Source organism: Rhinolophus sinicus, chromosome 17, assembly GCF_057876585.1.
Source record: "Rhinolophus sinicus isolate RSI-liver-muscle chromosome 17, RSI-T2T, whole genome shotgun sequence".
NCBI lineage: Eukaryota > Metazoa > Chordata > Mammalia > Chiroptera > Rhinolophidae > Rhinolophus > Rhinolophus sinicus.
In genome coordinates this window covers 179,897,257-179,919,955 of record NC_142517.1, presented here as the reverse complement: position 1 = coordinate 179,919,955, position 22,699 = coordinate 179,897,257, and the positions used below count along the sequence as shown (strand labels likewise).

The following is a 22,699-nucleotide window of genomic DNA, read 5'->3' as shown; positions in this document are numbered from 1 at the left end:
TGTGAATTACTGGCTCATCTGGTATACAATAATATGAATTGCAGAGTAGTTTAAGACTTGCTGACAAACCAGGCACCTGGTTTGTGAAAACTGAAACAGATGCTAATTCATTGAAATGTTTATGGTGAGAAGAGTGTACATGCCTTGACCAAGACATGGCTATAAAGTTCAGATTAATTTGTTAAGCACATTGTAGGTCAAAGCATATTGGGAGGTCAGAAAGCTGCATGATAGAACAAACTTACTTTCTGTTCTAAGCTGGAATATGTAGTTGGGCCTGAGTAAAAAGAGAGCCATTACAAAACAGTTTAAAATAGCAAAAAAGAATTGATTTGATAATGGAAAGCTTTTATCATTTCTAAGTGTAATTGCTACTGATACTGAATTAAATGCATTTCCAATTATGTTAACATGTAACTTGCTGACATCTACCAGTGTTTTTCTGTTGACAGAGGCTATTTTGAGTAATTTGTATTCATTAGAATTTCAGATAGTCCCATTTTATGCTTTCTTGAAGATGGCATGGTTCAAAACTTACATAATTCAAGACTAATTCTCCATATGAGTAAAAGTAGAACTTGTTTTGTGCATTAAGTGCAGTTTTATCATCAGTAATGTTTTTATATTGCACTATTTCAAATTTGTATAATTCAGGATTGGGTATGGTGAGGCTAACTGGTATTAACAAAATTGATTAAAATGAAATTGTATATTTGTTTATTTTGCTGTAGAAAATAGAACTTCCAAAGAAACTGGCGAAACGGTATCCTGCATATGAATTATACCTTTATGGAGAAGGATCCTATGCTGAAGAACACAAAATTCTCCCTTTAACTGGTATTCCAGTTCTCTTTCTTCCTGGTAATGCTGGAAGTTACAAGCAAGGTGAGTCTCAGAAGTGAATTTTGAAAGCTATAAAATTCACTTGCAGAATTTATCAGATACATATTCCGTGTAAAGTACAGTGCTAGACATACTGGGAAACACAAATATGTAATACTTTGTCTGAGAGAAATACATGTGAGAAGTACATAGAAAAGAGTAATTGAAGACCACTTTGCAAAGAGCAAGAAGGAGAAAAAGAAGATGGAGTGTGTGTGTGTGGGGGGATAAATAGATGATATAGGGGTTCAGGAATCAGCAAAAAGAAAGAGGCTTGTATTGGAAATGGAGGGAACAGAAAACAGAGCCTGAAGCATTGATTAGAGAAGTAAACAAGGAGATTGGTTTCTTTTGGAGCTATTTCAGTTAGATCTAGAAATACTGAGGAGAACACAGAAAAGTGAAGGTAGGGAAGTTATATATACGGATTCCAAAGTGAATGTTGGTTTGGAAATATAGCAGTTATTTCTGGCATAACAACCAAGTAATCTGGAAGTAATTTCAGCTACAGTCTGCTTTTTTGGTTGTTAAATGGTGTATTCTTTTATATAATGAGAATAGAATAATTTCTACATTTAGTATAATTACTTACATGTTTATTTATCTAACTTACATTTATGGAGTATCTCCATGACCTGGGCAGTATTCTAGGCAATAGGGATCCGAAACAGACCAAGACAGATAAAGTCCCTGCCTTTCTTGTTGGGAAGACAGACATCAAACACATACGTTGGTAATGTAAAAAGTTTGAAAAAAATAAATCAGAGTAAGGAATAGGATAAACAGGATTAAGAAGTAACTAGGTCGATGAAGTGGCCAGGAAAGGCCATCTAAGGTGATGGCATTTGAGCAGAGACTTGAAAGTAGCAAGGGACTTGCTGTAACTATTTGGGGGAAAACCGTAAGGCAGAAACATGCTTGGTGTGTTCAAGGTCACTGAGACTAACAGTGAAAAGAGATGAGGATGGAAAAGTAGTTACAGGCTATATCATATGAGTTGTGGAAAAAGACTTTGAATTTTGATCTAAGTGTGATGGGAAACTTTTGGAAGGTTTTGGTAAGAAATGATATAATCTGATATTTTGGTAATCGTATTTGAAATAAAGCACACATCCAAACAAATGCATAGACTATGATATTTGGTTAAAAACAATTATAAAGTGAATTGTTTACTTTAGGAACCAAAACCCAAGTCAAGAAGTAGAAGATTGCCAGCACCTTGGAAACCCCCTGTGTGCCCCCTCCAGATTAAAACTCCCTCCCCTCTTTCTAGATGTAATCACACTCCTAACTTAAATGTAGTAATTTCTTTGACTTTCTTTATAGTTTTAGTGTCTAAGTATGCATCTCTAATACAGTCTACTTATTCAGGGCTATTTTTAACATTCTGTTTTTGGACATTTGTGTTATTTACATTTATTGGCTGTTATAGATAATGAACATTGTTATCTTGGAGCACATAAAGCCTATGTTTCTATAAGATATATACCACGGGAGCATAATTCTGGTTGTGCTAAGTTATAGTCCCAGAACCAGAACACTGTATTTCCCTTTTCCCTTTGCTCCACATTCTTAATGACATTGGAATTGTCAGGTTTTTAAATTTTAACCCTTCTGTTAGGTATGAGTTATTTTTAAAAAATGATCACTCTGGCTTTGCTGTGTAGAGAATATATAGTAAACGGGCAAGATGGAAGTAGGAAAGATACTAAACATCACTAGTCATCAGGGACATACAAATCAAAACCACAATGAGATACCATTTCATACCTGCTAGATTGACTATAATCTAAAAGATAGATCATAACAAGTATTGTTGAGAATGTGAAGAAATTGAAACCCTCCTACTTGCTGGTGGGAATGTAAAATGGTACAGCCACTTTGGAAAGCAGTTTGACAGTTCCTCAGAATATTAAACATAGAGTTAATATGACCCAACAATCCCACGAGTAGGTATCTACCCAAGAAAAAGGAAAACATACATCCATACACAAACTTGTATACAAATGCTCATAGCAATGCTGTTTATAATAGCTAAAAGGTAGGAACAACCCAATGTCCATCAAATAATGAGTGGAGGGATAAAATGTGATATATCCATATAATGGAATATTACTCAGCAATAAAAAGGAATGAATTACGGATACATGAATTACATACTGCAATGTGGATGAACCTTGAAAACATGTTAAATGAAAGCACCCAGTCATAAAAGACCACATGTTATATGATCTCTTTAATAGAAATGTCCAGGATAGGCAAATCCAGAGGGACAGAAATAGATTAGTGCTTTCCTGGAATTAGGAGGAGAAGAGGAATGAGGAGTGACTGTTAATGAGTATAGGGTTTTCTTTTTGGGATGATGAAAAAATGTCTAAAGTTAGATTGCAAAAACGACTGTACAGCTCTGTGACTATACCAAAAATAATTGAGTTGTACACTTTACACGAAGAGTTGTATAACATGAACTGTACATGTTTTAAAAAATGGAAGGGCTAACAGGTATGTTGTTTGCTGAACCACACACTGCAACTTTTAATGCCAATTAATGCAATCAGTTCATAAATTCTGTGAGTGGGTTACAAAGAGCAACCTGAAGCAGTGGAAACAGGGAGGCCAGTTAGGAAACAGTAGTTTAGGCAAGAGATGGCGCTTGGATTAGGAAGGTTGCAGTGGACATGGTGAGACCCCACCATTGCAGGTATATTTAGAAGGTAGAGCATGACAGGATTTACACATGGATTGGACATCATCTGTGAGAAAAAGAGACAAATCGAGCATGAGTACCTAAACCAAGTGATGAGCAGACATTTTTTTGTAGGAATTCTCATTCTTAAAATATTCAAGTGTGACAGACTTCCTAGTTCTTATTCAGAGAATCTTTCCCCTCCCTTTTATTTATTGTTACTACTGAAGAGGAAGCAGGTAGAGAATGAATGACCTATTCACTTTTTATTTGCTTTAAAAAATAGGGCACAAGACATACAGCCTCTAGGTTGTTTTGTTCTTCTAAATTGATACAATTAAAGGATGCTATCCTGAAATAGGTTTTTAATATTCAGGATGTTGGATACAGTTATTTGTTAAGAGAGAAGAATGTACAAACTTTTAAAAATTTTGTTTAATGTGCACTTTGACCTTTTCCTTTGCAGTTCGCTCTATCGGCTCTATTGCACTTAGAAAAGCAGAAGACATTGATTTCAAATACCATTTTGACTTCTTTAGTGTGAATTTCAATGAAGAACTGGTGGCACTATACGGTGGAACTCTTCAGAAGCAGACCAAGTTTGTACATGAATGCATTAAAACAATTCTCAAGCTCTATAAGGTAAGAGATAAACATACAAATCAGTAGTGATCTACCTACTAGTATCATTTTTTTTTAAAAGGGACTCAGCATATTTTAAGTCATCTGTTTGTTTATATGGAAGTTGAAGCAAAGATGGCACAAAATTTTGTTTTTTGTTTTTGTGTGTGGGTGTGTTGTTTTGAACTCAGTGGTGGTTTTAGAAGTTTAAATTGAATTTACAGGAAATCTTGCAGTGAATTTAGGAAAAATAATTTCTTTTAACTGTGTATAAATTAGGAGTGCAATGTATTTCCTAAAAACCATTAGTATGGATTTGTGTTTCTAGTTATGACTGAAACTGGTACTAGAGTAGTCCTCTTCCGTATGTAAACAACTATAAAACTAGTCAAAAAATCTGAAGCACATGTTTTCAGGTGTTGGACAACCAAGCAGCAAAGGACTATGATTTCTGAAAGAAGGATAACGTGTGAGGTGAGTTCCATGATTGCCCTGGCTTTCTGCCTGGAAGCATTTTCTAAACCATCGGTCAGATAGGTGGAGATTGAACAAAGCACATTGATATCACTGAGATGGAGAAGGCAGAGATTGGAATTTGGGACTACTGAAATTGGCTAGATTTGTGATCAGGGTATGTAAAAGAAGAGAACTAGGCAGAGATAGGAACTCTAGAAATTTGCGTTTTTCAGTCTTTGAATTCTATGCTGCATATACACAGGACAACAAGTTCAAGGCAATGGTATACCAAGGAGGAAGTAGGGGTGGTGTCCACCTCAGCTGCAAGGAATAAGGGGGAATATATGTCATTAGAGAAATTTAAAAGAGTAGCAAAACAGACAAAATCATTTTGTGCCAGCATTTCTAAAACAGTGTCAGGGATAAAATATACTACCCACTGAGGTGAGCCACTTCCTGCATTGGTATGCCACAAGGCAAGTCCTGGCAAAAAACAACTACTGGGGAATTGTGAGTGCAATTGAGATTTTAGAGGCCACATGGTGCTGGGAAATAGGAGTTCTGACCAGCTGGAGCAGAAGGACCTGTTTGAACACACTGGGTATTCAAGTGAGACCCCAGAAAGGACATGATTTAAGAATAGGACTACTCCAGTCCTAAAGTAAGAGCTACTCGTGTCCAACTTAACGATGCTTAAATATAAGCCTCAAAAATATAAAAGTTAAGGATTTAAAGTAAAAGATGCACATAATAAAGGAACGGATGTGGAATCTCATCAGAGAGATGGAAACTATGAAAAAAACAACAAAATTTAAAACGGAAACAATACATATCAGAAATGAAAAATTCAGAAGATAGGTTTTAAGCAGACTGAAGACTATGGAAGAAGAGATCATTGAATTTGAAGACAGGACAACAAAAACTAGCCAAAATGAAGCACAAAGGATAAAAGGATACAGAGAACAGAACCTCAGGACCCTATGGGACAGTGCTAAACAGTCTAACATATATATAGTTGGAACCCCAGAAGAAGAAGAAGAGAGAGAAATAGGAGAGGAAAATATATTCAAAGAACTAATGGCCCCAATTTTTCCAATTATGATTAAAATTGAAATCATACAGGGTGTATTTTCTGAATATAGCAGAATTAAATTAGAAATTAATAACAAAAAGATATCTGGAAAGCCTTAAATATTTGGAATTACTTCTAGATAACCCAGAGGTCAAATAGAAAATCACAGGTGAAATTTGAAAATGTTTTGAACTGAAATAAAATGAAAACACAACTTCAGAATTTGTAAGATTAAAATAGTGGTTAGAAGAAATAGTCTTAAATGCTTGTATTAGAAAGAAACAAGGTTTAAAAGCAGTGATCTAACCATCCAAATTCAGAATCTGGAGAAAGAACAAAGTAAACTAAGTAGAAGTAAGGAAACAATAAAGATGAAAATGGAAATCAATAAAATAGAAAACAAGCCAAAGAAAAAAATTTATACCAATAGCTGACTTTTTGAAAAGATCTATGAAACTGATGAACCCATAGCTAGACTGATTAAGAAAGAAAAGGAGAGGAACACAAATTAACAATATCAGAAATGAAAGAAGGGACATCACTAGAGAGCCTATAGATATTAAGAAGATAGTAACGGGATATTATGAACAACTTTATGCCAATACATTTGACAACTCAGATAAATGCACAGCTCCCTTGAAACATAAATTACAAAACAGACACAAGAAGAAGCAATCTCTGACTAGTCCCCTGTTTAAAATTTTTTGGATTTGTAATTAAAAATCTTACTAAGAAAAATCTAGTGCTAAATGACTTCAGTGGTGAATTCTATCAAACATTTAAGGAAGTAATAATACCCATCTTATACAAACTCTTTTAGAAAACAGAGGAAAAGGTAATACTTAACAGTTCATTTTAAGAAATCAACAAATCCTGACTATCAAAATCAGACAATGACATTGTTTAAAAAAAAAATAGGGACCTAGTATCCTCATCAACATAGATATAAAATCCTCAACAGAGAATTAGGCTATCAAATCCAGCAATATTTTAAAGTATAATACCTCATGACCAAGTAGGATTTCTCCCAACAATGTTTTCAAGTATAAATAAATGTAATTCATCATAAGAGCATCTCAATAGATGAAGACTCATTTGACTGCATTCAGCACCCATTCATGATTTTAAAAACACACACATACACGCACAAAGCTCAGCACAGTAAGAATAGAAACAAACTTCCTCACCCTGAGGAATTGTATTATGCATAGTATTACGTGTATGAGAGGAACCATTATGTATTTGATAAGATATTTATTGGATAAGATAAATAAGATGTGATCACAAAGTGAAATTCATTTCCATAAATGTTCTTCACAATAAATAGTTGAATGTCTTTGATGTTGTATAATAGGGAGTTTTTTCTTTCTCTATTTTTCAGCTTCTGTCTGCTTCCATCACCTCTATTCAACATTGTACAGAGGTCCTAGCAAGTGCAGTAAGGCCAGAAAAAGAAATACAATTAAAAATTAAAAAGGATAAATTACAGATGACATAAATACACAGAAACATTTAAATAAATTTACAGAAAATTATTAGAATTCATAAGTGAATTTAGTAAAGTTACAGGATAAATGGTCAGGAATCAAAAATCAATTCACAAAAGGAAAGTGAAATTTTAAAATACATTTACAGTAACGTAAAAAAACAATTCTTATGGATAAATTTAATGCAGAATGTGCAAGATCAATACACTAAAACTTCAAACTTTGCTGAGAGAAATTAAAGAAATCTGAAATAAATGGATAGACCAATTTCATGGATTGAAGACTCACAATTAAGATGTAAATTCTCCCCAAATTGAACAAAAGATTTAATGCAATACAAATCACGCTACCAGTGGGTGTTTTGTAAAAATTGACAAGTCTATATGGAAATGCAAAGAACCTAAAAAGCCAAACAGTCTTGAAAAGAAGAACAAAGTTGGAGGACATGTACTGCCCGATTTCAAGACTTAACTGTGAGGGTGTAATCCAGCTAGCGTGGTATTCCTTTGCATCTTGAAAATGAAATTGTACACATCATGGTTCTTTGCGTAAGCCAGCATTTTCAAGTTATTTCTAAAGTAGGATTTTGTTTGTTTGTTTTTTCAATCTACACTGAGTATTATAGGAGGAAACAAGCCATATTAGGTACAGGACCTTTTTTGTATCTGATACTTATTGGATAGTTAATAAGACATGATTACAAATTGAGATTTCCATAAATGTCACTCACAATAAACAATCATGTGTTTAATGTTATATACTAGGTATATCTTATATGATGATAAATGCCAGGAAGGAAAATAGAACAGAAAGGGAGATAGGGAGTTGAGACTAGAGGACTACAATTATAAATAACACTCTGTTGAGAAGCAGACAATTTAATGCAAATTCAGGACATGAGAGAGTAGCTCATTTGCCTATCTAAGAAAAGAGTGCTCTAAGCAGAGGAAATAAATACAGAGGTTACCAAAAAATGTATACACATTTTAAGAAAGGAAAAAACTGTATTAAAATTGTAATACTCAATATATATCGATAACAAAAGATGAATACAAGTTATGTGTATACATTTTTTTTGGCATCCCCCGTATATAAGGCAAGTGTGCTGTATTTTAAGAAAAACAAGGAGACTGGAATGGCTGGAGCAGATAGAGTGAGTTAGTAGAAGGAGAGGTTGGGGAGAAGGCTGATTATAGAGACTTGTAGGCAATTTTAAGAATTTTGCCTTTTATTTCAAATGATATGGAAAGCCACCATAGAGATTTTTGAGCAAAGGAGTGGCATGTTCTCATTTAGATTTTAGCAGTATCACTCTGGATACTTCTGAGGATATATTGAAGGGATGTAAGGGTGAAGCAGAGAGACCAGTTAGGAGGCTATTTCAGTGATTCAGGCAAGAAATAATGGTAGTTTAGGTCAAGTTGGTAGCATTGGAGGTGATAAGAAATGGTCAGATTGGTGTAAATCTTAAAAGTTTGAGGCAAGATTTGCTGGCTGATCAGATACGGAGGGGCAATGTGACAGAAAAAGAAGAGTTAAGGGTGACCCCAAATTTTTTGGCTGAACAGCTACAAGGGTTGAAGTGCCATTAACTGAAGTGGGGGAAAATATAGGAGGAACAGATCTCGAGGAGATTAAGTGTTAAGTTTTAGAAGGTTCAATTTGAGACACGCGCTAGATATCCATTATGCCACTGGAGTTGAAACTTGGAATTCAAGAAAAGAGGTCGGGTCTGGAGATAATAACTTGAGGTTTGACAGCATATAGATGTATTTAAAGCTATGACACTAGATGAGATCACTAATTGAGTCAAGATATCAAAGAGATCAAAGGATTACTCCATTATTCAGAGATAAGGGGAGATGAGAAGAAACCAGCAAGAGACTAGAAAGGAGCAGCCAGTGAGTTAAGAGGAGAACCACAAGAGTATATTGTCAAGGAAACCAAGTAAAGCATTTCAAAGAGGAAGAACTATGATCAACTATGTCAAATGCCGTTGGTAGGTTAAGTAAAATGAGGCTTGAGGATTGGCTCTTAGATTCCTTGGTGCCTTGATAAGAGCAGTTTTGGAGGAGTGTCGGGGTGAAAGCCTGATTGGAATGGGTTTGAGAGTGTGTGGAAACTGAAAAATTGGAAAAATTAGAGACAGCAAGTACTATATAGATAACTATTTTTGAAGAGTTTTGCTGTGAAGAGATGTAGAGAAAGGTGTGGTCACCAAGGGGAAAGTGGGAGTAAAAAGTCAGTTGTCTTTATTTTTTACAGTATTTTTATATGCTAGTGAGAATGGTGTAGAAGAGAGGGAGAAACAATGATGCAAGAAGAGAGGGAGAAGAATTGCTAGAGTGATGTACTTGAGAAGGCCAAAGGGGATAGCTTTCAGAGCACATACGTAGTGTTTGGCTTTTGCTAAGATCAGTTCTGTGTTGGGATCACCAAGACCATCCCAGGCTCTATGATTCTCCAGGACGACTCACAGGACTCAGCACATAGTTGTACTCACATTATGATTTATTACAGTGAAAGGATACAAAGCAAAATCAGCAAAAAGAAAAGGTACATGGGATGAAATCCAGAGGAAACGCAGGTACAAGTTTCCAAAAGTCCTCTTGCAGGGGAGTCACACCGGCTGCATTTAATTTCTATAGCAACAAACTGTGACATGTGTAAAGTGTTGTCTACAAGAGCAGCTCATCATAGACTCAATGGCCAAGGTTTTTATTGGGGGCTGGTTACACAGAGACCCTCTGCCTAGCAAAATCCCAACCAGGACAGCAGGTGTTCAGCATAAAGCATATTCTTTACAGTTTCAACACAGTGAGCCATTCTTATCATTTAGGGAATGATGAGAACTCTCCCAGAATCTAAGGTCCCAGACTACAGACCAGAGCCAACCTTATGTGCAGTCTATTCTAAGGACAGCAATTTCAGGCCTACTATGGTAACATGTCTGCACAAGGTCCAATGAATGCATAGTAACAGGAGAGAAGGCAGAGATGAAGGATCAGTACGGAGGGTGATGAGCAAAAAATTGATAGTGGAACTGAGGATGCGACGTGGAGACAAAAGAATTTTTTAAATGCAATACTTATTTAAAAAATAAATTATGTAATTATCCGTGAATAAATAAATGGAATCTGGTTTATTTTTAAACCCAGGTGCACAATAGGAAAAGAATTTGATGAGTTAAGATATATTAATACGAGGTAGTATATTGCTATGACAGCTATAATTTTTTACATTTTTGTGGTATTTCCGATTTTGAATAAATGATCTGACTTCTTATATCCTATAAAATCTAATATTCTGGTACACAAAAAATATAATTTCACCTCTTACATTCAATATAACGAATGGTAAAACATGATTTGCTGGACCCAAATTTTTGGATTTTGATTCAGAAAACTAAAGCATAGCTGTCAAAAATGTTTGACAGAACACAAAGTAGTATGTATACACTAATTACAAGTATATGAAAATGTATTTCTGTGTCCTATGATAGGAAATTTTCTTTTCCTATAAAATTGCTCATATTTAGAAATATTTAGTATTTTTATTATGATACTAAGTGTTAATTATGCCTTGGTGATTTATTTTTAATAGGGTCAAGAATTTGCTCCAAAAAGTGTGGCTATAATTGGTCATTCTATGGGTGGCCTTGTTGCAAGGGCATTGCTTACACTGAAAAATTTTAAGCAAGATCTGATAAACCTTCTTATTACACAAGCCACCCCTCATGTTGCTCCTGTGATGCCATTAGATCGTTTCATTACTGGTGAGTACTGTTACCTAAACACTAAGTGGCCTCCCCGTTGTTGTCTAGGATTACTCCCTTTAGTGTGTGCCACAGATTCATCCATGTATGAAGCAGCTCAGTTTCAAATCAGCACCTCCAGTTCTGAGTCTCTCTCTCTCTCTGTGACTTTCAACTTAAGCTCATAATGGAAACTGCTACTTTCTCTGTCTGTAGCATCTTAACATGGATGGCATGTGGCTTATAATCCCTAGGCACTTGGGCTTCAGTTTAGTTATTCTTGGGGATGACTCTTTATCTCCAAAAGTATGTTTAAACTCCCTATGTCTTATTAACCTTCCAGTATTCCATTCAAAAGAAGCTTATTTTTTAAATAAAATAGTAGAAATGTCTTGTTTTTAAATAAATAGGTCTGCTAACACTTTATATGGTGAGGTAGAATTGCTAATATTTATTGAGCTCTTACTATATTTCAAGTATTGTGTTAAGGACTTTACATTTGAGGCAGACACCAGTGTTATCCCCATGTTTATGGATAGAAAAAAAATGGCCAAGGTAAAGTTTTTGCCCAGAGTCATGTGGCAGGAAAATAGTGGTGCCAGTATTTGACCCTGGTAAACTTGTTCCTGGCCTGTGCTTTTTACCTTTGCATGCACTACTGTCTCCTACTTGAGGTACATTACTATTACACAGGAAATCAAATTATGGACAATATTATACTATTGCAGGGAATTTTGAATAAACAGTAGGAGTTTATGATTGCTGTCATCTAATCAAATAGTGATAATGTCACAAAATGAGAATTAAATGCCTATCTCAACTTTTTATTAAAGGCAAATATTATCTTTATTGCTTTTTGGAATATTATGTGAATAGAATAAAATATAAGAAAGAAATAATTCTTTTTCCTGATCAGTAAATTTGCACAACTCCTTATCCTATCAAAATTTCCATTGTCTTAATGGTGTGATGAAAATTTTGTTTATAGTTAAGTGAGAAATATACCCTGGTGACTCCAATTCAAAGTAGTTTTCCAAACACCCAATTTAACATAACATTGCCAAGGTGTAACTTATATGCTAGAATATCTGGTGCAATAGTACTTAAGGTGAAGTTTGATTTTTCTCTTATCATATTTAAAGCTTTTCCTGTGGAAACCTTTTAATAAACATTTTTAGTTTTATTATTGAAATTATTGAAATCTGTTTTACTAATTCTAATAATTATAATAACCTATAGGTTTAAGAAAAAAACAAAGGCATAGATAAGTCATAATACTTGTCACCATAACTGAGAACGCTTTCTCTTACTGCATTTCATATGACATATGTAGGTGAGCCATGTAGGTTAAATTGGAATGACTCAGAATATATTTTTAAAAATATTTTGAGGAGTATTTGCAAGAGACTCAGGTTTTATTGTTTTGAAGGATATCTGTGGTCTGTCTCTAAAAGGCTCAGGCTGAAGTGATTCTTACGGTCAAGGTGTTTTTACTGTAATTAGGAAGCCTCTCTCCCATTTAGTCTGTATTTAATTTTTCTTGCATTAAATCTGAATCAGAATAAAAAAACAAAAGTTTAAGGGGTGGTAGGAGATCCCTATGACCTCCAAAAATAGATTCTGCATTTATAATGGGTGGAAATACTGCCCTTAACCAGGGGAAAGGAAGCCATGCACGGGGCTCTGCACTTCTGGGGCTGTTCTGGGGCTGCCTTTCCCCGCAGGTGTGGCATGTACAGGCCCAGCAGCCTCCCCACTGGAGGCCACACCTTTACTTCTAGGCCATGTTCCAGGGAACCAAGCCTCCAGACTTTTCTTGTGCATATGCCCACTTCCAGCGTCCATGTGATCCTCTTACATGGATCTGTCCTGCGGGCAGATAAGCACAACCCTAAGCTTGAGGTGCAGTCAGAGCTTGGATGTGCGCTGAGGCCCTTGTGATGCGGGATGGAATTGGGATGGGCAGAGAAGGGTGAAAGCATAGCAATGGGCTGGACCAGAGATCTGCTCACGCTGTGCTGCCGTATCCAGTGTCCAACGCTGCTGTGTCCTAGAATTCTTCATTCACACTTGGTCTTCCAGGTTATTTTCATGATATATTTGTCAAGGTAGGCTGAGAAAATATTTTTATTTAGCAGTTTGTTAGCTGGAATTTTGACTTGTGCATACGTATTTAGGCCTATGTCATGTGTACGGCATTGGTAGCCTTGTCCCAGGCCCGGCAGATGTTAGGAATGGGTCTGCTTGGTCACGGGCTAGGTAAATACCGCTGAGATCTTTAATGCGAGGAATATGCTCTTCCAAAATGTTAGAAGCCCTCAGTGAAATCAAATACCAGGATAAGAATGCTTTAAGTTTTGATAAGCAGAAAAGGAACTGAGAAGTTTCCTGCCCTGGCCTCAACTCTTTGACACTAAAATGTTCTCACTCTCCATAGATATAGTGGAAAAATTGTCTGCAAGTTCTTCCCTTTGAACTACTTGTTACACTAAAGGGGTAGAACCTTAACCCTCAGGTTTTCCGCAGCTGCATAGTCCCAAGACTAATGTGAATGTCATTGTTTTGCTGTATTTTGTTTTAGGAACTTAAATAGTATTATACTTGGTGTGGTGGTGGTTGGCCGCAGGAGAGCTGCTAAGCCCTGATAAGCAGGGACGTTGCCTAATTAGGAAGATCTACAACTCTTTAGCATAGTAAACTATTATCCTTGGACGAATTTTAGGGTTTTTTCTTTCTTGCTGTATTTTGTGGTTCATGAACAAGTAGCAGCCTTGTGGAATATAGAGACCTGTTTGCATATGGACTTGTCAAAGCTAATAGAATTTGGATATCTTTTTTCATTATTGATACCTTTAGTAACAGTATTTGTACTCTGATTTAATGGCGAAAGCAGAATGTGTGGAAAGATATTGTCTCAAAATAGAGAAATGTGAATAACATTGTTTATAGAAAATTTGGGTGGCTTAAACAGAAATTCAGTTTAATATTAATCTTATGAATAGCTTATTGTTGCAGGGAATGATTACTAATTTTTAATGTGTGTCTTTTTTATTTTCTACCAGATTTTTATATGACTGTAAACAACTATTGGATTCTAAATGCTAGACACATAAATTTAACCACACTTTCTGTTGCTGGAGGATTCCGAGATTACCAAGTTCGTTCAGGACTGACTTTTCTGCCAAAATTAAGCCATCATACCAGTGCCTTATCTGTTGTGGTAATCTTTTTTAAGATTCTACTGAAATACTAATGTGATGGACGCAGTGGGGCATGAAAGGAGAAGTGATATTTAGCTGCTTGGAAATGACTGCTGAGTTGGTGTAGTACAGCTGTACGTGCTTGCGGGCGTGTGTGTGAGCTAGAGAGACAGAGACGGAGAGAGAATGTGAATGAATAATATGAATATGTTGGGAAGGCAGAGGCATGGTTGCTTACGTCCATGGAAAGTAAAAAGGATCTTACAAACTTTATGAAAATAATTCTTATTTATGAGAAATAATTGTTCAAAATAAGTGCTTATCCATTGAATAAAATTCTAAGTATAAGAAAGTATGGACTGGAGTCCAAGGGCCTCTTGTATCTGAGTGGTATGCTGTATACAGTAGTAGTCTATCAAACATGTCACATACTCTGGATTGATAAACTTGAGTAAAGTTTTACCAATTTTAAAATAAAAAAATTAGCTTTGATAGTATAAACAGAAACCTGTTTGATTAATTTGCTAATTATTCTTCCCTGCTAGGACATCATGTATTTGGTCTTTAACCGGGATACATAGCCTCTGTAAAGTGAGTTTGTTTCCTTTTAGGATTTACGTTATTTCTTATATTTTTAACCTTGACTTCTTCAGTTAAGAACTTAACTATTTAACTACTATACACATCATACTCAAATGTAACTTAATTTAATTTCTAAATAAAATCCATAGCGTTGCTTTTGCTTTTTAGGAGATAGTGCTTTGTTTCTAGTTGTTCTCTTCATAAGTAATCTTTTGCTTAGCTTAGCTTTTGCCCCACCTTAGATTGCTGTTCATTCATTAAACAGATATTTGCTGAATGCTTGCCATACATAGAACAAAAATTGTTAAGCTATTCTGTTTATTACTCACCATTTTATTATAATTGGAGAACTTGCAATTTAGCCATAACAGCTTTGGAACAAAATTGGTAAACCTCTAAAACCTCATTATTGGTATGAATCTTATTTGATGTTGAATATTTGGTGCATATGTTTGCTGATGTCCTCAAAACACTAAATGTCAACTCTTGTAAATGCAGATGTTTTAGTCATATAAAATTGGATATAACTTATTTCCTAGACTTGGTTTGGAGGATGATGCTGTATTAATACCATTATCATGCACCTTATTGTTAAAATAATTCTGGTCTTTTTAGGTGTGTGTGTGTGTGTGTGTGTGTGTGTGTGTGTACATGTGTGAGGGTGTGTGCATGCGCGCTTCCCTCATTTTTAATCCATTTGATAATGTATTACTGTCAAGGCATCTTGTATTTCTGTATCGCTGATGAAAATATTTTACTTCTTAAAGAATTTTCTCAAATCTGGCTTATTGTATAATCTGAGTTTTATTTAGTATTTTAGCCTCAAATAGCTTAGGGTCTTTCATGTTTTAAAGTATGTTTTTACAAAAAACAGTTATTAAAATAACAATTTTTAAATGATTATTTCAAGTACATTTAAATGACATTTACATCCATTGATACTAGAAAAATTGCTTAAGTTAGAGAGCACAGTTGTGTTAGTAGGGTAGGCTAATATACATTCATGCAGGTAATGACACTGAAACACAATAGAAGTTTACATTTAACTCATCTAACTGCCCTAGGTAGGTATTTAAGTTGGAGGGTGGGTTTTTTTGAAGGAGTCCCTCTAAGGGACCCAGGCTGGCAGTAGGCACTGCCTTCTTGAATGCTCTACTTCTGAGGTTGCTCTAATTATCACTATTTCAATCCACAGGAAGGGGGAAGGAGAGCATTCAGGCCTGGAAATGGCACACATCGCTCCTGCTCACATACCATTAGAGAAAAATAGCCACATCTTAAAGTAAGAGAGGCTAAGAGATGTAGTCTAGCCAAGTGTGCAAGAAGGGAAGAGTGGGTTTTGATGGACATTCAGCAGTTTTCACCAGTAGTCTTGAGCAACTACCGTGTTTCCCTGAAAATAAGACCGGGTCTTATATTAATTTTGCTCCAAAAGACACGTTAGGGTTTATGTTCAGGGGATGTCATCCTGAAAAATCATGCTAGGGCCTGTTTTCTCATTAGGACTTATTTTCGGGGAAACACGGTACCTTTATTATATGTTCCCTTTCCCTTTTCAACTCTAGCCCTGATGCATTCATTAACGTGAATGAAAGTAAACCCATTTTATGTTCTTAGTAATGATACGTGTTCTCTATTGTGAATTTTTACTCTACTGAGCACCTAATATAATCGTAGAACCAGAGTGCACTCTGATTCTCTCATTTGTTTAAGTAAGCTGCCAGCAGTAATTCCTAAATAAGATTATCTAATGTTTATAAATTCAGCAAGTAAGCTATAGATTCCTCCAACTTTACAGGCTCGATTGAAGAGTGCTATGTCATTGTTAGGAAGCCTTCTGCAAATAGTTATATTTTTTAGGAGCCTTTGCCATTGTGTCTCTAACCAGTAATATATATCCCAGTCATCTGCTGATTTTTTTTTTTTTTTTTTCAAAATAAGTAAGCCTGGACCCCACTTATAAGAATGATTTGGGCAAGGCTTTGGAATTGTGATCAAGCATGTTTCTTTTGGAAATTCTCCCCAGGCTTAGGTGTTTCTCATGCACACACTGATTAAGAAGTAACATCTTAGGATTTATCAAGTGGTTGTCTAATCAGAACTAAAATTACTAAAATGTCTATTATAGTTTGTCCATAAACTATGATTTATTAAAGAATCATAAACTCACCCTCTTATTACAGCAATAGTTAGACATTAAACCTCAGTAAAGGTTCTGTGGATGCTGTAATAATTCTTAAAGGGTAATTCAAGTATGACTAAGCAGAATTATGTGTGACAGAGAATTACGTTATTTTATGCAGGAACTATCTTAATATTTTTGGACCACTTTATAAAAATGCATCATTTAAAAATGTCTGTACATCATAAAATAGTGAAATTAATGCTACATGATTCTAAATACTAGTTTGTAAGAATTTCAGGCCTTTTGGAGAATAACAAATGTGCTTTTCTTAAGTTTCATTTTTTTTTTTTTTCTTTCCTTTTAGACTTCAGCAGTGCCTAAGACCTGGGTCTCAACAGACCACCTCTCTATTGTGTGGTAAGTTAATATAACTTATTTTGGTGATTTGTGGTAGTCCTCTTTTCTCATCAGTGCATTGATTAGTTTGTTAGCTTTTTGAGAGCTTTAGTTATAAATAAATAAGGATTTGGGGGACAGATTAATTTAGGGGCTTAGGACTGCAACCTTGGTTCTTGTCTCAGTGTGACCAAGGTTCCCTTGACAACTTATAGAATCATCTCCTGAAGAATTATTAGCATCAGTCTCAAATAAAGCTAGTGTGAAATATCAAAATTTTAGCATTTGTCATAGTTGGGCAGAATCAAAGACTCTTGTAGGACTTTTTGAGCTCTCAGCCAGTCACCAAACTCAGGGACTTATTATTCTGGAGAGGCACATGGAAAACCAAATAGGAATTAGATTTAACCTTAATATAAATAAAGAAATAGATTAAATATGGATCAAGAAATACGTAGACCCTAGTATCTTATCTCTGAGTGTTTTGGCTTAAAGCTTCTTTTTTTCACCTTCTTGCAGTGCAATCAATAGTGTCTATAAGAAGCACAACAGTTCAGGCATAAAAAGATGGGGCAGACAGTATATCTATAGCTGGGGTAGATGGGGAGATTTAGAAAGATACAGGGACCCTGGCAGTTCTACTGTCAAACATCCAAGAATATTTAATTTGCTTTATTTTTATGTTTCAACTTGAACATACATGCTTAATAATAATGATTTGTTAAATAATTTTAGAGTTTATAGCATTAACGGAAACTTAAAATATGATTAAATAATAGAACTGTACGTGTCTGTATGAAAAGTATGTATTTCTATGGTCTGTGTAGCATATTGATTTTTAAAATAGCTTTTTAAAAATTTTTTTTTGTTTTTTGATTACAGTTGACATACAATATTATATTAGTTTCGGGTGTAGAACACAGTGATTAGACATCCATACAACTCACGAAGTGATCACCCCAATAAATCCAGTACCCATCTGACACCACACAGTTATTATAATATTATGACTGTGTTCCTTATGCTGTACTTTACAGCTCCATGACTGTTTTTTTAACTATCAATTTGTATTTCTTAATCCCGTCCCTTTTTACACCCATTCCCCCAATCCTCCTCCCAGCTGGCAGTCATAAAAATGTTCTCTGTATCTATGAGTTTATTTATGTTTTGTTTGTTTATTTTGTTCTTTAGATCCCACATATAAGTGAATCATACTGCATTTGTCTTTCTCTGTCTGGCTTTCTCCACTCGGCAAAATACCCTCTAGGTTCATCCATGTTGTTGCAGATGGAAAGATTTTATTCCTTTTTATGGCTGAGTAACATTTCATTGTATATGTGTACCACCTCCTTTTTATCCATTCATCTACTAATGGACACCCAGGTTGCAATTAACATATGGATGCATATGTCCCTTCAAAGTAGTGTTTTGGGTTTCTTTGTATAAATACCCAGAAGTGGGATGCCTGGGTCCTTCTCTTTCTCTTGGTATAACCTTTGTTTTAAAGTCTGTTTTATCTGGTATAAGTACTGCTTTGCCAGCTTTTAGTTAAAGATTCATGCCATAAGTTTATATACAAACATATCTAGTATGTGGAATTCAACAGTTTGACCCATTTTTCAAAGTGACTGCACCTCTTAAAATGCTTCTCTTCATATCTGTTTCATGGATTAAGTAAAGCATCCTTATTTCTTTAGCAGTTGGTGTCTTAACTACAGAAAAAGGTGCGGCAAATCCAGATCCAAAGTACAGAGTCATCGTAACTAGCAATCGCCATTTGTTTCCCACTGAAAATGGCCAATTCTTCCCTGGGCCCTCCTCATAGTGGCTCGGACGGATCAAAGAGGTTGTGAACCTCCATGTACTCTGTCCCAACATAGCTCTGTTGGGAGGCCTGTGAAACGTGCAGAGACCAAAAACGGGGGAAATGGCGGTTCCACATCGAGTCCTCCTTTTTTTATGACCTAGTTGCCCTGTGTGCAAGGACTGAAAGGCTACCCCAGCTTTTCTGTTTGTTTCCATTTTTAGGAAATGTCTTTTTCCATCCTTTTACTTTCAGTCTGTGTGTGTCTTTCGATTCGAAGTGAGTCTCTTGTAGGCAACATATGTAAGGGTCTTGTTTTCTTATCCATTCAGCGACTCGGTGTCTTAAAAAAGTATATATTTTTAAGGATTTCATTTGTAACACTTATTTTATTTTTCAGGTGTAAACAATTGCAGTTGGCTACAATTCGAGCATTCTTTGATCTTATTGATGCAGACACTAAACAAGTATGTATTTTTAAATTAAAAATTGTTTCAGTAAAATAAGAGCTTTTGTTATAGCAATGAAAATACATATTTTTTACTTTGATGTAAATAGAAGCCTACTTCTTATGTCGACTATAATCACTTTCAAAATGGGAATATCTTTATTTTCATCTGATAATACTGGGATAGTGTCTATAGTTTTTTCCTTAACCCTTCAGAAAGCTGCATAACTACCGCTAGAATCAGATACTTAGCTCTCCCCTGAGGAATGCGATAACACAGTCCCAAATTGTTCTGTGTTTTACCACATGTTAAGTTTCAAGATACCATATTTAAGTTAGTGTATTTATTAAAGTAAATCAGCTTTATAGAGTTAACATTGTGAATTGGTTATGGGATGCAAATATTTTTCAGTTTTTCAACATTGTTTTAATTGTAAATCTTAACTGTGGCAATAATTTTTAGTCTGCTTGAAAGAGTGCAACTAGATACAATAACATAATCGATTAAAATTGTAAGATCAGTTTGTATTTGAAATGAAATATGGTAGTTTGAAGAAAAATCCCCTTTTAGCCAATGAAAAACAGGAGGATCTCAGTCATATTCTTTAAAAATTGTATGTAAACCTAATTTTAATAAATCAAATCTTGCTTTCCATTAAATCCTAAGATGAGAAAACTAATACTAGAGAGTAATAAGTTATAATTCTGAATGGGTATTTTACAGACACATTTTAAGGGACAAATGAGAAAATTTTGCTAACATACCACTAACAATCAAAATATTATGAAACTGAGTTCTGTTTCATAAACTCACTATATATAATGGACTGGACTAAATATTAGGCAATAAAATGTTAGGATATGATTCCTACTCCTCAAGAAGCATATAGTCTAGGAGATGAAGCGAACATATACAGAGAAACTATAACTCAAAGCATAATTAATCCCGAACATGTGATACCAAGGAATCAGCATTAGAGAGTAATTTCTGATGGTTATCAGCGTAAAAGTCAAAGCTGAAAACTTGTGGGTGGATGGATTTCTGGGGCGTGAATAAGGATGGGAGAGTCCTGACTTAACTGAAATTTTGGTAGAAAGACCTGTGGCTTTTAATTGATTGCAAACAGATGTGGTTGCTTTTTTAAAAAATCAAAACTAATTTTGTATTAGACTGGGTTGATTGAAGTAATGAGTTTGCATCAGTGAAGTTAAATTTCACTTTTCCTTCACTCTAGTTACACAATATCTAGAGAACTATGTTCTGTTTTGTATATCGTATTTTAAGGAGGGACATTAATAAACTTGAGTTTATCCAGGAAAGACAGTCAGAGTGGTGAAGGGTCTGAAACAGTTCTGTGAAAAACAGTTGAGTTTTTGAAGTTATTTAATCTATAGAAGAAATGTTTCATTTGGATGGGGATATAACAGTCTTCAGTTTTTTGAAGGGCTGTCATATCAAAGCAGCAAGGAGTCAGATACTTGCTCTAAAAAAGGCACTCTCTTAGTAAGAATTGTTGAATTGGAATGTAGTATTTTGAAAAGTACCAGATTAGAAATGTTCAAGCAAATGCTGGATGACTTTCTAAGGCATTGAAAAGATTTAGTAGACCTGGGTCCTCACAGTCATTTCTTTATCATTCTCTCAGTATGTTGTGGAGAAAATCAATTCCCAGTCAGGGCCTCAATGTGAAGCTAGAGAACTAAATAGTGGTAGATTCTAAATGAATTTTATATTCCAGTACATTTTTTTAAAGAGAAGGTCTGATATAAAGTTGCCAGTGTTTATTGTGCTAGCTATTTTAAAACAGACAATAGAAAAATGCTATTATCTTCTTGCATTTTCATTTCATGAAAGAAAGGATATTTTGCCACAGAAAATAAGTAAAACAGAGTTAAGGAGTTTCCAAGAAAGTATAGTTGGCAGTTCGTATTTTCCCTAGTGACCAGTGAATTCTTTGTTAGATTGGCACTGTTCTGAGATGGGGAACTAAGTGTACTGGAATCACTAGATTGGAGGAGCACTTAACTGATTTGTACATCTTTATGAGGTGTGATCAAATAATGTGGTGAATGTTTAAATAAAAAAAAAAGTTGCAGTAAAAGACATATTACCATTAATCCTCCTCAAAATACTCTCCCTCACTTCAAACACACTTATCCCATCAGTCTTGCCACTTTCTGAGTTAGTTCTGGAAGTCCTCTTTTGTGAGTGTCTTTAGTTGTGCTGTTGTGGCTGCCTTGATATGCTGAATCGATTCAAAATGTTTACCTTCCATGGTCATTTTGACTTTGGGGAAGAGCCAGAAGTTGTACGGTGCCAGATCCAGTGAATAAAGTGGATGAGAACACACTGTAATGTTTTTATTGGACAGAAATTGTCGTATACCAGAAGCGATGTGTGACATGGAGCCTTTCTCAGTTGTGATCACAAAACATGGTGAATGCTGCTGCCGAGTGCCGTCCAATGGAAAGGCAAGGACCTTCAATAAGGGAAGTGGCACGTTGAACCTTAGTAACAGTGTGTGACAAGTTTCAACTTGTTTAGTGCAGTCAGTCAGGTGTGAGCTATGGTTGAGGGAAGGTGTGTTTTAAAGTGTGCTATAAATCATCCTCCATTATGACAATGCTCTGTGTCACACATCACTTTTGGTATGGATGTTTGTCAAATAAAAACATTACGGTGTGTCCTCATCCACCTTATTCACCAGATCTGGCACTGTGCGACTTCTGGCTCCTCTCCAAAGTCAAAATGATTCAGGACATCGAGGCAGCCATGATAGCACAACTAAAGACTCTCACAAAAGAGGACTTCCAGAACTGCTTCAGAAAGTGGTGAGAATGATGAGCTAAGAGTATTTGAAGCAAGGTGGAGTATTTTGAGGGGGATTAATGGCAATGTATCTTTGACTGTAAAAAAATTTTTTTTATTTAAATACTTACCGTAGTTTTTTATCACACCTCATACCGTGTTTCCCCAAAAATAAGACCTAGATGTACATGGACCATCAGCTCTAATGTGTCTTTTGGAGCAAATATTAATATAAGACCTGGTATTATATTATATTATACTAGGTCTTATATAAGACCGGGTCTTATATTAAAATAAGACTGGGTGTTATGTTAATTTTTCTCCAAAAGATGCATTAGAGCTGATGGTCTGGCTAGGTCTTATTTTCGGGGAAACAT

The 22,699-nt window shown here is 35.3% G+C and overlaps 1 protein-coding gene and 1 pseudogene across 2 annotated transcripts in view; one reads left to right on the top strand and one right to left on the bottom strand.

Moving 5' to 3' along the window:
• Positions 1-22,699, top strand: part of PGAP1 (post-GPI attachment to proteins inositol deacylase 1) — a 62,199-nt gene that overhangs the window by 5,618 nt on the left and 33,882 nt on the right. Inside the window, exons 2-7 of one of the 2 annotated variants that reach the window (XM_019741321.3) lie at positions 732-885; positions 4,035-4,210; positions 10,808-10,979; positions 14,021-14,178; positions 17,230-17,282; positions 19,466-19,532. In XM_019741321.3, coding sequence (XP_019596880.1) covers positions 732-885; positions 4,035-4,210; positions 10,808-10,979; positions 14,021-14,178; positions 17,230-17,282; positions 19,466-19,532 — 780 coding nt within the window. Of the gene's footprint in view, positions 1-731; positions 886-4,034; positions 4,211-10,807; positions 10,980-14,020; positions 14,179-14,734; positions 14,750-17,229; positions 17,283-19,465; positions 19,533-22,699 lie in introns of those variants that run through there. The other variant, XM_074339617.2, reaches the window with a different exon arrangement.
• On the bottom strand, positions 18,947-19,139 carry LOC148754886 (cytochrome c oxidase subunit 7C, mitochondrial pseudogene; annotated as a pseudogene).